At 39.9% G+C, this 13,314-nt stretch overlaps 1 protein-coding gene across 1 annotated transcript in view; it reads left to right on the top strand.

Moving 5' to 3' along the window:
• The window catches only part of CRYL1 (crystallin lambda 1), a 54,770-nt gene that overhangs the window by 22,592 nt on the left and 18,864 nt on the right, over positions 1 to 13,314 (top strand). The window contains exons 4-5 of the mRNA XM_065831088.2: positions 3,715 to 3,876; positions 8,008 to 8,202. Of these exons, the coding sequence (XP_065687160.1) occupies positions 3,715 to 3,876; positions 8,008 to 8,202 (357 nt within the window). The remainder of the gene's footprint in view (positions 1 to 3,714; positions 3,877 to 8,007; positions 8,203 to 13,314) is intronic.

Raw genomic sequence — 13,314 nt, 5'->3', positions numbered from 1 at the left:
TAGTTGACAGTTTTGAATTCCATTAAAACTTTTCTGAATATGAACTTAACACTGTTCCAAAAGCCAGGCACTTGTAGACTTGCTGTAAGATACTTTTATAACTATATTTTGAAAATAAATTTAAACAAATTCTGACCATATGAGTTGGAGTTAAGCTTGTGCAGGGGGTTGTTCCCCTCCCCAGTCCTCTGCTCCTCAACAGAACAGCAAATGAGAAGATTCCACCTTTATCGGAAGATTCACCTTTACGGTTGCTGCCCTACCAACTACAGAGTTATTTAAAACTGGGCTGGAAGGGGTGTTAGAGGTTACATAGTCCAAGCTCTGCCCCGAAGCAGGATCAGTCATACCTAGATAACTGTCTGTCAAAAGTGAGATCGCATGAGGGTTTTAAGAACAGCTTATGTGATTCCTTCTCCTTCCCTGCGTTAAGCACTTTACTTCAGTGCATGCCTACCCTGAAGCCCTAGGATGTGAGCGTATGTGACCATACCTTTCTGTTTTATTTATATCTTTTAATAATTGTGTCGAAAGGTGATAATGTGGCCCGATCATTATTTACAAATTTCCAGTCTGCTTTTCAGTTATATGAGCTGCTGTCCTTATCCTACTTCCTTACCCTTGGCTTATGAAAAACCAACTCTTGTTGAGGTTCTAAATAAAGCCTTGGTTACCAAGGTTGCCTGGCTTGTTTTGGGCTACTAGAGTTGTTCTATGTCTAAGAAGTCTTTTGTTGCCAGACGTTTTTGTTAATTATCTGGTATTTGGAGATGTGTTTTTTTTCTTGATCACATTTTGAATGTGCAGCAGCTATCTAGTCAGGAGGTGGGAACTCATCATTGTGCAGCTGTGGCTTTCAAACCTCTTTGTTCAGCAATTCCTTGTGCTTGGTGACTACCATCAGATTTCATACCTGCTATTGAGAGGGCTCAATGCTGCTCCAGCTGACAGCATCTCCAGACGCCCGTAGAGAAAGTGGGTTGTGTGTTGCTGAATGGGTGCTGATCTTTGACCCTGTCCATGCCAGTTTAAATCTTTGGCTTTCATTGTATTCTGCTGTGCTTGTATAGGACAATACCACTTACTTTAGGACTGTACCACGGTGTTGCAGTGCTTTACTTCAGGCCACACTTTGTTCCTTCACCTGCCAGTGGTAATAAATCCATGGCTTTGGCAGTGATTCCCATTGCTAGTGTAAGGAGAAGATGTTATGCAAGATGGTGTTTTGGGGAGTGTTTTCCGAGAAGGTGGTACAGGTGAGTTGCTACCTTGGCATATCCAAGAATGGATAGGAAGAACCTGGGTAGATGCCAGCATTTAAATATAGATAAATTAAGTTGTATGCTTAGATGAGCATGGATGTGTGTGGGAGCACAGACGGCAGATGGTGTAGTAAGAAAGGCCTGTAAAAAACATGGGGCCGCTGGATTTATGCAGATAAACATCCCTAGTTTTCCATGTACTGACATTCAAGGTGTTTTGTCGTGAGTGCAACTTTTTAATGAGGGGCAACTAGACCCAGGTCTACTTGTATTGGTGTAGTCTGCTGGGGTGAGACTCTAGTACATGCTTATGTTTGTATAGTTCTTTAAGAGTTCGTAGGCTGGTTAAGTACCTGTTAAGTATTCTCTGAACATGTATTTGAATAGTGTAATGTCTATTACTTTTAAGCTTCTAATTCAACACAACTATTCCAGGAGGTAGGTTTTAAACATTAACAGCTGTCATATTCTCATCAGATTGTTAAAGATGTCTAATGAAGTCTGAATTGGAGGTCAGATTAGTAGCAACCTTGTTCAGGTTGCTCAGGCCTTTGAATAAAGGTGTACTGTTCACTGCAAACGAGAAGTGTGATCTTCTCTACAAAAGGGGCACAGAAATATACAGTGTCACTTAAAATGCGTAGAGGTGTATGCTAACCTTTTTGTACTGATTCTTTGAGAGTGTGGTAGCTTTAAAACCGTATCTTATCTGCTTACTGTTTGATCTTCTCGTTCTCAGGGTAAACAGAATAGCTTCAGACCTCTCCAGGCTCTGTAAGTGACAGCAAGTGAGGTTACTGTTTAATGGATTGTTCAGAGCTTAATTTCCCCCCTGTCCTTCAGGGAATTGGTGTCTCTGAGAAAATAATTGTATGCTTGATGAGGACAGAAACTTTATTGCAGTGGTCCAACAACCTGAATACAATTGTGACACTATATGAGAAACTTCAAGCAAATAGCCCATTCAGAAACCTTACGTAACGGTGGCAGGTTTTAGTTTCCAGCAGATTTGAGTTTGCCTTTTTGATTATCATCTGATGTGAGAGGAGGCTTAGAGTTTCAAGTTCACAATAAACCTATTCAGAACAACTCTTTTATTAGCTTGAACAGTATCTGCAGAGTTCTCTTCATCTTTGGCTTTGCTAAAAGAAACTATTTAAACTTAACCAACAAGCAGGGGTCCTGGAATTATGAGCAGAGTATAATTTTGTTTTGATAAGGCTGTCTATTATTTTGGACTCTATCTGGAGTTCTTAAATGACCCTGTTTATCTCCTCTGCATCATGGAACTTTTAGTACTGTTCTCTGCCACTAGCTTATTTTTTAAGACTTCAGATTACTTTTAACCCATTTACTGGGTTAAGAACTCTGACCCTGGACATTCCTGCCACAGTCTGTCTGAAGCTGCAGGTAGTACATGTACATTCTAGATTATATTAAATGTATAGCCCTTTTTCCTATCCTAATGTACAGTTCAGCATGACAGGAATGACAGAATGGAGTGCTGACAGGTGGGAGAAGGTTAACATTGGAAAAGAACAGGAATTTTCTGTGTGTTTTAAGCGGAAAGCTGAGGTTTTGAAAATTTGGGATCCTGTTTGGATTTTTTTTTTAAACTCTTTCAAAACCCCCAGAAAACAGGCTGCCTTAGTTCCTCTGTTTTCTTCTCATAGATTTAAGTCTTTCCTGTTGATTGTGGGATCCACTGTAGTTGTATTCTATGTCCTCATTGCTCCCAGACTGGTGAACTTCTGCATGCTCTCCTTCAGGCAGCTCCTAGGGAAAATTTTGAAATTCTAGTGACTGTAGGTTTTGACTCTTGGCTCATACATGTGAGATTTCACATAATACTGCAGAGCTGAACATGCTCAATAGCTTTGGGTGAGGTTCTGATAGTGTGCATTCTACTTCCGAAATCTTTCTCTGAGTTTGAGTAGAGATATTTAGGCTAAGTGTGAACGTCACTAAGGGCTGTCTTGGTGGAGGCTGCAGAACCTCAGAATATCTTATCATAATTCTGGATATTCTAAGTTTGTCTTCTTTTGTGATACACCTATTCGTTTCCATGTTGTCTGAGAGGGAATACTGAGTTCTATCACAGGAGATTCTCTTTAAAAAATTGAGGCCAGGTCTTATTCCTCCTTACTGTATTATCTCTGTGTGTAAGTAAAAGTTTGTGTTTTAGGCAAAGCAGAATCATTTGGTTTGTGTTAAATCTCCTGTGGTGTGTGGTGGTCCATCTTCTGCTATAGAGAAACTTTGTTGAGCTTTCAATTTCTTTAGATATGGGAAAGTATTTTTGTGTTACAACTCGCTAGTATACCTGGCCGATTAAAATAGATGGTTTGTGTTGAGTTCCTAGGTGTCAAGGTGGATCAATTAAGTCTAAAATATATGGGTAAATACTATTGAACTAGAAGACTTCTAACACTAATTTTTGTTTTTGTTCCAGGAATGTATCCCGGAGAACTTGGAACTGAAAAGGAAGATTTTTGGTCAGTTAGATCTTATTGCTGATGACAATGTTATCTTGAGCAGCTCAACCTCTTGCCTCTTACCCAGTAAATTGTTCACTGGCCTTAAGCACGTCAAGCAGTGTATTGTGTCACATCCTGTAAGTATGATGTCATGTTTTGTTTTTGTAGTAGTAGTAGTTCAGGTGTTTAAACTGCATCCCGAATGCTTCCCTGCAGACTGAAAGATATAGAAGGATATTTGAAATGCTTGTGTGCCATTATTAGGGTGCAGGGGCCTAACTTTTTCTGAAAAGCTATAGTTTGGTCATTGAGCAGCAACATCTAGTAAATTGAGCAGAGGTATGCATGGCTTATACTGTTGACTCAAGTTACACTCTGTGTAAACTCTAGTGCTCATGTTGTGTGTTACTCAGACTACTGGCTCTCAAAATGTAGGAATTCTGCGTTCTGAAGACAAACCTATACAATTCCTTACTTTCTTCTTGTGGCATTGTTAGTCTTTTCTGACATCTCTTTTCAGCTGCTGTTGGGTAACAGTAAAGATCCAAACGGTGAGCTGTGTGTGCTTGTCAGTTATGTTGATGAAAAGTGGAAGGTTTTGACTATGGTTTCTTCAGACTTCTGGTGCAGAAGCAGTATACCTGAAGAGGGAAAGCAGGTGGATGAAATAGAACAAATGGTACTTGGAGCTGAGTTTGCATGCTTTGTGACCAGCTGGGACAAGACAGTGATGTGGAAATGGCACGACTAGCGCTGGCAGCAAAATCTCCAAATGCTGAAGGGCACCTGTGAACCTCTCTAGATGTCTATGTGAGTCTGCCAGACAGCAGTTTATCGCATCTCTCCTTAGCATGGAAAAACATTTTGTCTTGATCACCGGGATTCCTAATGCTTCTGTTTTCTGCTACACAGCAGCTAATGAATTTGTTAGCCTAATGTTATTCCAGTGTTCAACAGATCAGTTAAGAGGAATGTTCTTAATGAAGGTTTGCGATATCTGGAGAAAGGTCGTGGTCTGCTCTCTGCAATTTGGTATCTACATGGTGTGTCTCCAGGGCACCCCTCAGGATGTAAAGTAAATGTCAGTTCCCTGGACAGGCTCAAGAGTGGCAGTGTGAACACACAAATTCAGCACTACTTTACTGTAATGTCTCTACAGCTACTTGTACCCTAATGCTGCAGTGTCAAAGAGTTTGGTCAGCCCCTTTCTGGTCTGCTGTCCGCCACTGCGATTTGCCTTGGGTTGACTGGGGAGCAAAAGGAACAAAAGGATTGGTTTCTTTCTGTGTAATTAATTTTCATCCCTTTTTAATTAAAAGAAAAAAGTCAAACTTCAAAGTATGTATCTGTGCTTAGGTATAGCCTTTCCCCGGTCTAAAATTCAGCAGTTCCTTATCTCATATTTCCAGGACTGTAACTTTCTGTAGTGCAAGAGAAGAGAGAATGTTTCTTCTAAGCTTCTGCATTAAGAAACTATGATTTGGGTTTTGTTGTTGTTTGGTTTGGGTTTTTTGGGTTTTTTTGTGGTTTTTTTTTTTTTTTTACCAATTCCTGGGCTTCTGCCAATTCTCTGTTTGTCAGAGAATTTGATTTTGCATTAGCCTTTCTTACTGTTTTCCCAAGTTGTTGTGTACCAGTCGACTTGTTTAGTCTGAGCTGCAGTCCTTATAGGAGCCACTTCTGAAACCAGGTTTTATCAGATCTGGAAAGGTAGGTAGTCCCTGCATAAACATTTTCTAGATTGCTGTTGTAAGGATGTATGTATTTTCCAAAGTAAATACAGTGGAATGCCTTAAAATGTCTAATTGTTCTGAAAAGACTTTGCAATCTAACTGAGATTATTTTCTTAGTAATCTCAGCTTCACTCAAAGGGGAGTGTACCAGAGAAGCTGTGGGCCAGCGTAGTCTTCCAGGGGCCTTTCCGCATCTGTTTTATCAGGAAACACGTTTGCTTTGTAGCTGTTGGCTTTTGGTGTTTTTTGTTTTAACCATGGCCATGCTAATGTCTTGGACATGACAATAGGACACAGGGAATGGTGGGTGTGGGAAGCAACCAGCTCTGGAAGACACTCTGAAAACAAGAAGTGTGGAATTTGATATACCAGGGAAATTAAAAGCTGAAGTTGTAAAGTCTCTAGCACAACTGACTGTGTTGAAGAGAAATGAAATTAAATGCCAGAAGGGCAGAAAGAGCTCATCCATTTGTTTAATACAGCAGTAGGTTCAGTAATTAGAAAAAATGACATCCCGTAACATGGCTGTGTGATAGACATGCATGCAATACTTGCAGCAGGTACAGCTGCTCTCTGCAGCACTTTCAGGCAGTGGATCAGTGGAGATCTTCTGCAGAGCAATTCACTTCTCATGTACTGTATAATTCTGTGAGGTCTCAAAGCTGGAATTATGGTGCTGGAGGAGATTCTGTACCAAGGAGTGAAGTCACTGGCTGTACAGGAAACCATGGAGTCAAATCACCTTTAAAAGGTGTCTGTTAGGTGGGGGATTTTAACTCTACTACTCCTGTTGGAAATTGTTTCTGTCTTCTAATTTTTGTTCCAATTTTATTAATGGTCCATTAAAATTAATTTGACGTTTGTTGGCAGCTTTTGTGTAGCTTCATTCTTTCTCCATGTTTATTTTGTCATATCCTTTCCTTGCTTTCATTGTGTTTGGCTGGGTAAGGTAAGCTCTTCTGCTCCCTGAAGAAAGGCTTTGCATTCCCCTTCTTAGTTTTAGAAACCTTCCCCCACCCTCAATTCACCCACATTTTACCACCTTTAGATTTTTACCAACATCTGTTGTCTTACTCCTCATAAATTGTCTTCCTCAGTCTCCTCACTGTGCTTATGAACACACCCATACACTTCCTGTGCCAAGTTCATGAAATAGAATATATCAGTAAGATGACTGTCAACGCTGATCTTGGAAGAAACTTATAATAGCCCCAGTCTCTCCTAACAATCAACTTGCCCCTTCCTGATTGGAACCTGTGATATGCTTAAGGGTTAGAAAAAACCTTCAGAGAAAATCTTGGTGCTTGCAGTGGTTTGGGTCTTGCAGAATTGCCTGGCAGCACACCTGCAATGGTGCCCATCACGCTGATCTCAGCATTGGTGGTGGCACTGCCCAAGAGACTCGTGTGGGTTAGGTTATGTTGGAATACAAGGCACTTTAAAAGGGGATGAAGTAAGCATGTTACACCAGTAGTTACAGCAGACATAGCTACCACAGGTTATGCGTTGGCTAGACCCTGTAGTAAAAGGAACCATACAAGTACTGAAAAGGAAAAACATACGGAGAGGAAAGACTGCTTGCACATTGCTGTGACTAAATCCTGTACTGGCATTTACCTGAGCACAGTGAACAGCAGTTGACTATAGGACAGCGAAAGAATCGGTACTTAATTACCATCCTTTAAATGTCAGTGTTATTTCTGGTGCTAATTTATGATACGCTAACTTCTTGTATTGCTAGGAAACTAGACCAAGAGCCGAGTTTAACACCTTAAGAATATGGCTGAAGAACTGCTGCTTTTGGAAAGAACATGCAGACAGTGTTGCTGCCTGTGAAACTATGACCTGAAGAACTTTCAGCTGTGTATAGGATGTTCTTTTAAAGTTTATTACTTCAGAAATAAATTATACATATGTCTTGATGAGAATTTACACTTGGGAAGAGTCAGGGAGAGGTAATTTTTGTAAATAGGTACAGTGTTTGAAGGTAACCTGTTCTGCAACTTTTTCAAAGTATGTTTCATGTGATATCTGTTACTGTGTTTAGCATATATTTACAGGCTTGGGCCAGTAGCAGCTATCTATTAAGTGTTGCATCTTACAGGTGGTGTTTAGCAATAACTTTTTTATAAAGTTCCTGAATGTCTAAAAGGAAATGCTTTGCTTTATTTGGAAAGGCAGGTGGTGGCCCTATGTCTTAGAAAAACAAACAGCCTGAGTATTGAGAAAACATCAGTTACTCAAGTCAGTATGAAGTCTTCTAATACTGTTTGAGTGCTGTGATCTTTAGTGTTGCTCCATGAACTTTTTTGAGGTTAAACAAGGTTGTATTTAATGCAGAATTAATTATTTTGTAATTTGAATTAATACACCAGCTTTTATTGGATTGGTAAAGTCTTTCGGGGTCTGAAGATCAGGTTTACTGCGGTCACTGGAAAACATCCACGCTAATAACAAGCTATAAAGATGCTTTATATTAACTTGTTCTATTAATCTGTTGATAGTTGACATGTTTCTTTTGTGTTTCTTCTTGAGGTAAATCCACCTTACTTTGTGCCATTGGTTGAAATTGTTCCTCATCCGGAAACAGATCCTTCTACTACAGAGAGAACATATGCCCTGATGAAGCAGATTGGTCAATCTCCTGTCAAACTAAACAGAGAAATTGAGGGGTTTGTTCTGAATCGGCTCCAGTATGCAGTGATAAGTGAAGCCTGGAGACTTGTGGGTGTATGTATCTGGTTTGTTGTGTTGTGTTTTGCTTTTTGTTTCTACACACACGCTGCTAGTTTTGTAGATGTGAAAAGTGATATTCCTGTAAATGTGTGCCATCTTCGTTAAACTGGTCCTTATGAACATGAAATATATATTAACATAAAAATTAAAAACTTAAGTGGTGTCAGTTTTAAATAGCAAAGGCTGATTTAAAAAAAGGTGGTGTGATTACATTATGATCACTATGTCTTATCCTGCTTTTTTTTTTTTTTTTTGAGAATCCTGTCACTTTCAGGGCAATCAAAAAAACAATCCTAAAAGCACAGAATTCAAAACACTGATTTTTCTTTTTTCTAGGTTCTCATCGCTTCCTGTTATTTTCTGAATGTTACTGGCCTACTGTGTAGTGGTTATGAAATATTTTAAATGGTTTTCTCTTTGGCCTTTCAGGAGTTGTACTCATAAGTTCAACAGTTATTTGATACTTGTAGGTAAAGACAGATTTCTCCTCCTCCTGCCCATTCAGACTTCTAGCCAAGAATCATTTATTTGTGCACCTTCAGCTATTCCCACAGTTACCTGTTCTATGTTGCAAAGCCTGATCTTTCATCAGGAAGAGCTGAATTATGAATCTGCTATTTTGTTAAGAAGAGATTCTCGTGGGCTTCAGTGGGGCTTAACTCCTTGTCACAGAGAGTGTTTTGATTTTTCAAGCTGTTTAAAACCGCCACACACGAAAATCCAGGTGAAGATCTTAAAACTGAGGTAATATTAACATATGGTAAACAAAGCAACTCCTTTTTCCAATGCAGTATCTAAACATAGTTGCTGAACTGCTTTGCTTACTTGTAGTTAGCTTCTGCTAGCAACATGATACAACAATATAAAGGAGATGGTGAATAAGTAAAACAAGGTTGTTAGGTCCTCACTGTAACCTTTCCTTGAAAGGAAGGGTTCTGGCATAGAAATAGAACAAGTCATGCTAAGAACAAGATTTTTGGAGGAGAAGAGAGTAAATGAGTGTTGAGGTTTGATTGTGGGGTGACAATCAAACCCTGGCAGATGCATTGTTAACCTCCTCTCCCCCCACTTCCCCCTTCAGCCCCTCCCTCTCCCTCCTTCCCACTAAGGACAGGCAATGGGAAGGGAAAGGAGGACAGAGAGAAGAGAGTTGGAAAAATTAAAAATATTTTACTAATGCTACTGATAAAGATAAAATAATACAAAATATACAAAACCAATCTTGAAAGTCTCAGCAACTGCAGAGCCAGCACCCAAAGTCCTGGGTTAGACTCTGCAGCCAACGGGAGCTGGATTCAGTCTCTCACTAGGCCTCAGTTCACAGGGACAACTAGCAAGGTCCTCTCCTAATGTTGGCCATAAGGAAAAGGGATCTCCCACTTTTATATGAAGTGTCATGTGAATGGAATGTTGTACTTGGTCAGTTTTTGGTTACGTGTTTCTCATTGCTCCTCTCGTGAGATGTGCATCCATTCTTATCAATTACCTTGCATTCCATTGCTATGTCTACCAAAACATGTATCTGGCTTTTCAGGAGAGTGTAGCTAATAAGAAGGCTTTAGCTGACAGGCAAATTCGCTAAAAGAGAAACTTGTTTTTTAACAAAACCAGGACACTGAGTCATGGCAGACTGTGAAGGAGAAATGGAACTTATCTGAGAATCCAAAACTTTGATATGAAGTAGAAGGAACACTGATTTAAGCTCTTTTTTACATACTAACTAGTGTAATACTGCAGAAATGGAAGTTAGCGCTTACCCCTTAGTTCTTTTAAAAGAGTTCAAAGCATTGTTGGGAAATTGTGGACCTGTAAGTCTGATAATGTGCAGGCACCTTGATACAATACCCTTGGTCAGGACAAGTATCCAGGGAAGTAAAGCATCAAATGTAGTAAGATTCTTTCATGTGTCTGGGAAGCATAAACTGAACTGTGGAAGCCACTACCATGGAAACCTAGGATGCTAAAAATATGAGCGCATTCAGGGAACGTTTACAGACTCATGTTAGAGGAAGACTGTGCAGGAGCGACCTCCAGCTGTCAGCAGTCCAGTCTTTGAGACTTTGGGAGCTGTGGCAGCGCGTGTCGTTGAGAGTGTCACTCTGTATGTGGTCTTCGGTTATGGAAAGAGTATAAGAACACTTCCTGAGCTGCTAGTGGAAAAGAGGTATTGATTTGCGGTGAACCTTAAGTATCAGCCTGTGGGAGGTGGTGTGTGAATAGTAATTAAATGGTGCTTGGAGCACTGACAGGTAATCAAAGCTGCTTTTGTTGCCTCATCAAAGTTTCAAAGTTGTTGGTTTTGTGTAATTTTGTTGCATTTCAGGCAAATACACATTTAAACTGTAACAACTTTGGCTATATTGCTATTCCAAAAGCCTGGACAAATATCGGTTGTCCCAGGTGTGCAGTTTCAGCTGTGTGACTTGAGGCTACACACTGCCTTTGGTGGGAGGAGAATCACCACACATAGGTGAGAGCTGCAGGCCTGGGGCAGCTTCTGTGTTTCTACTGTTGTGCTGCCAACTTATTGTTGAGAATGTCAGCCTCCCCAACTCCTAATCTTGGAGAGGCTCCTAAAAATTTTTACTCACATTGATTCTTTCTGGTAACAAAAGTTTTCCTGACCTTAAGAAACACTGGGGGTGAAAGATAAAATACAAATATTAGCAGGAGAGACATATTAATAAAGCATTCCTGTCCAAAATGACCAAACTATTAGTTTTTTTCTGGTTAGATATGTAAATTGTAATGAGACATAGTGAGGAGAACATGGCAGTTTTTCAGCCCTGATCTGATTAAGGACTTCCAGCTGCTTTTAAGAATGAACTAAAACTATTTTGCATGATGGATTATATGATAAGTGTCTTAAGAGTCTGTATTTTCCTCTGTATAAGCTTTTGATACTGTCTTAATTTTTTGTTTTTTTCTGTAAAAGTGGGTTTTCTTTTGGGTTATAGTCGTTGCAAAATGGGGATCCCTGCCATTTTTATTAATCTTTTGGAAAATAAGCAGTCATGGTTTGCCTGTGTGTCCATCTTAGTTTTCACAGCAATCAGGTGCATTGGCTTCAGTCCCTAATTTGTGTACCTCTCTCTTCTCAGGTGACTAGCTTGGCAGTCTTTAAATGCTGGCAAAACTTTTCTAATTCCAAATTCCTTATTATTAATAATTGTATTATAGTGTTATCCAAAAGACCTTTCTAAAAGATCAAAGATAAAGGTAGAAGGTTAACCATCTAGTTACAGTGCCCCATAAAAGGGCAGTATCATAAAAGGAAGCTGAAAGGGTCAGGGAGAAGTGTTCATACCAAGTGTTTCTTGCAGGATGAGGTGAGTGAGGGTGCCATGGAAGAAGGAAGATAAAGGCCAGCAAAGTAGGGGGGTGTGAAGTGTGTAGGACAAGTTTCTCAAACATGATGAAATGGAAAGAGATGGAGCTAGTAGAAAAGTCGTATGCTCAAAATGACAGGACTGGAAAAAGATCTCATCAGGGTGTCGATGGAAGGGGCTTGATTGATGTGATAGTGAAGAGAAGGGTGTAGCAAGTGCTGCTGTGAGAGAATGCATATATTAGTGACAATCAGAAAAAAACAAAAACAAAACTGGATTTGGGAGATACAGAGGATGAAGTGGCAAATTTGGAAACAGAAAGTATGTGATCTGGGAGGGAGTGGGGTCCAAAATAGTTCTGTAGACAGACTGGAGTGAGTAGGAGAACATGATGAATTGGAAGTAAGAAAAAAAAAAGTGGTTTTTTGGCCGTGTCACATTTAATATGATTACAAACTGAGTCGGTGACAGAAGTTGCGATGTGACTGTGACTCACAGATGTAAAGACTGTTCATTAAAACCAAACAGGTTGGGTCAGGGCCTAAAGGTGGAGACTGCAGAGCCACCACAAGTTTTTGGAAAGGAGAAAAGAGTTTCTGTATAGCAAGAAGGACTAATAAACACTGAAGGAGCATTAGGACAATACTGTGGCATCACAGCAGATAAAATCTCTAGGAAGATGAGGTTGTGGTATATAAATAGTGTCATAAGAAGTGTGGAGGTTTCTGAGCTGGTCTAAATGTAGAAGTTTGGCCACTGGGGTCACTGAGGATTTTGATGGAATTTATCTCAAATTAAGATCTTAATTCTGTAACTGTGAAAGCTACTGGTGAACTCTTAACATGTTTGCTCTGACAAGTGGTTGAGAGGAAGGCTTACAAGGAGAGTTACCCAGGATGAAGTAAATGAAAAATCCCCTTTTGAAGATTGTTTCACACTTCAATTTAATGAAACTGGGCTGGAACTCTTTCTTGCTTACTTCTTAGCATAAACACCAATCCTTGTGGAAGACACCTTGCTGACCTTGCACCCACCCCGCTGAATCATTTCACCACCTTCTCATCATCTTAACATAAGTGGGAGTAGGGCTTTTCCCTAGAGGAAGATCATCTAACTTGTTTCATATTTATGTGTTTTTAATTTCTGAAGAGAAAAAATAAAAGGCTTTTCTTTAAGAGGATCTGTGCAACAAGGAGAAACTGAGCTCACATGTGTAGAATCCGTTCACTGGAGGGATTCATCATGTTTTCCTTCTGGTAGCAGCAGTTTTTGCCTTTTAGCAGCTGTAACCATAAAATTACAGCTGTAGTCAAAAGGTTAAAAACAAAGCGCTTGTCTCTTGGCTTTGAGGGCACCTGGTATTCAAATGTCAGTACTGAAGCTGAGGAGTATGGTGTCAAAAGAAATAAATCAGTTTTTAATTTGAAAAATAATTTACAATGAAGTTTTCCAAGAGCCTGTTAACTCTTTAATGTTATGTTTACAGTTTTTAACTGCTGCTGTAGTTCAAATGCTTGTCTGGAACTCCTGGTTCATCTTTTGTTCACAAATCCATGTCAACCAGGGGAAAAAAATAATCACCCATCAAGCACAGCTCTACCAGCATAACTCATTGTTTGGGTGAAGCACTCCCAACAGAAGAGCGCTTTTGTTGACTTTGCTGATGTGGTTCAGAGAAGTTGTGTTGCCATGTCAGGGGAAAAAACTTTGACAGCATGTATGGTGCCTGTGTTAGTTACTCTGGTGCTGGTCTGTAATGCGAACATGGAGGTTTTAG

Source organism: Patagioenas fasciata, chromosome 1 (genome assembly GCF_037038585.1).
Source record: "Patagioenas fasciata isolate bPatFas1 chromosome 1, bPatFas1.hap1, whole genome shotgun sequence".
NCBI lineage: Eukaryota > Metazoa > Chordata > Aves > Columbiformes > Columbidae > Patagioenas > Patagioenas fasciata.
The sequence above is the reverse complement of the archived record's forward strand: the minus strand, read 5'-3'. Positions and strand labels throughout refer to the sequence as shown.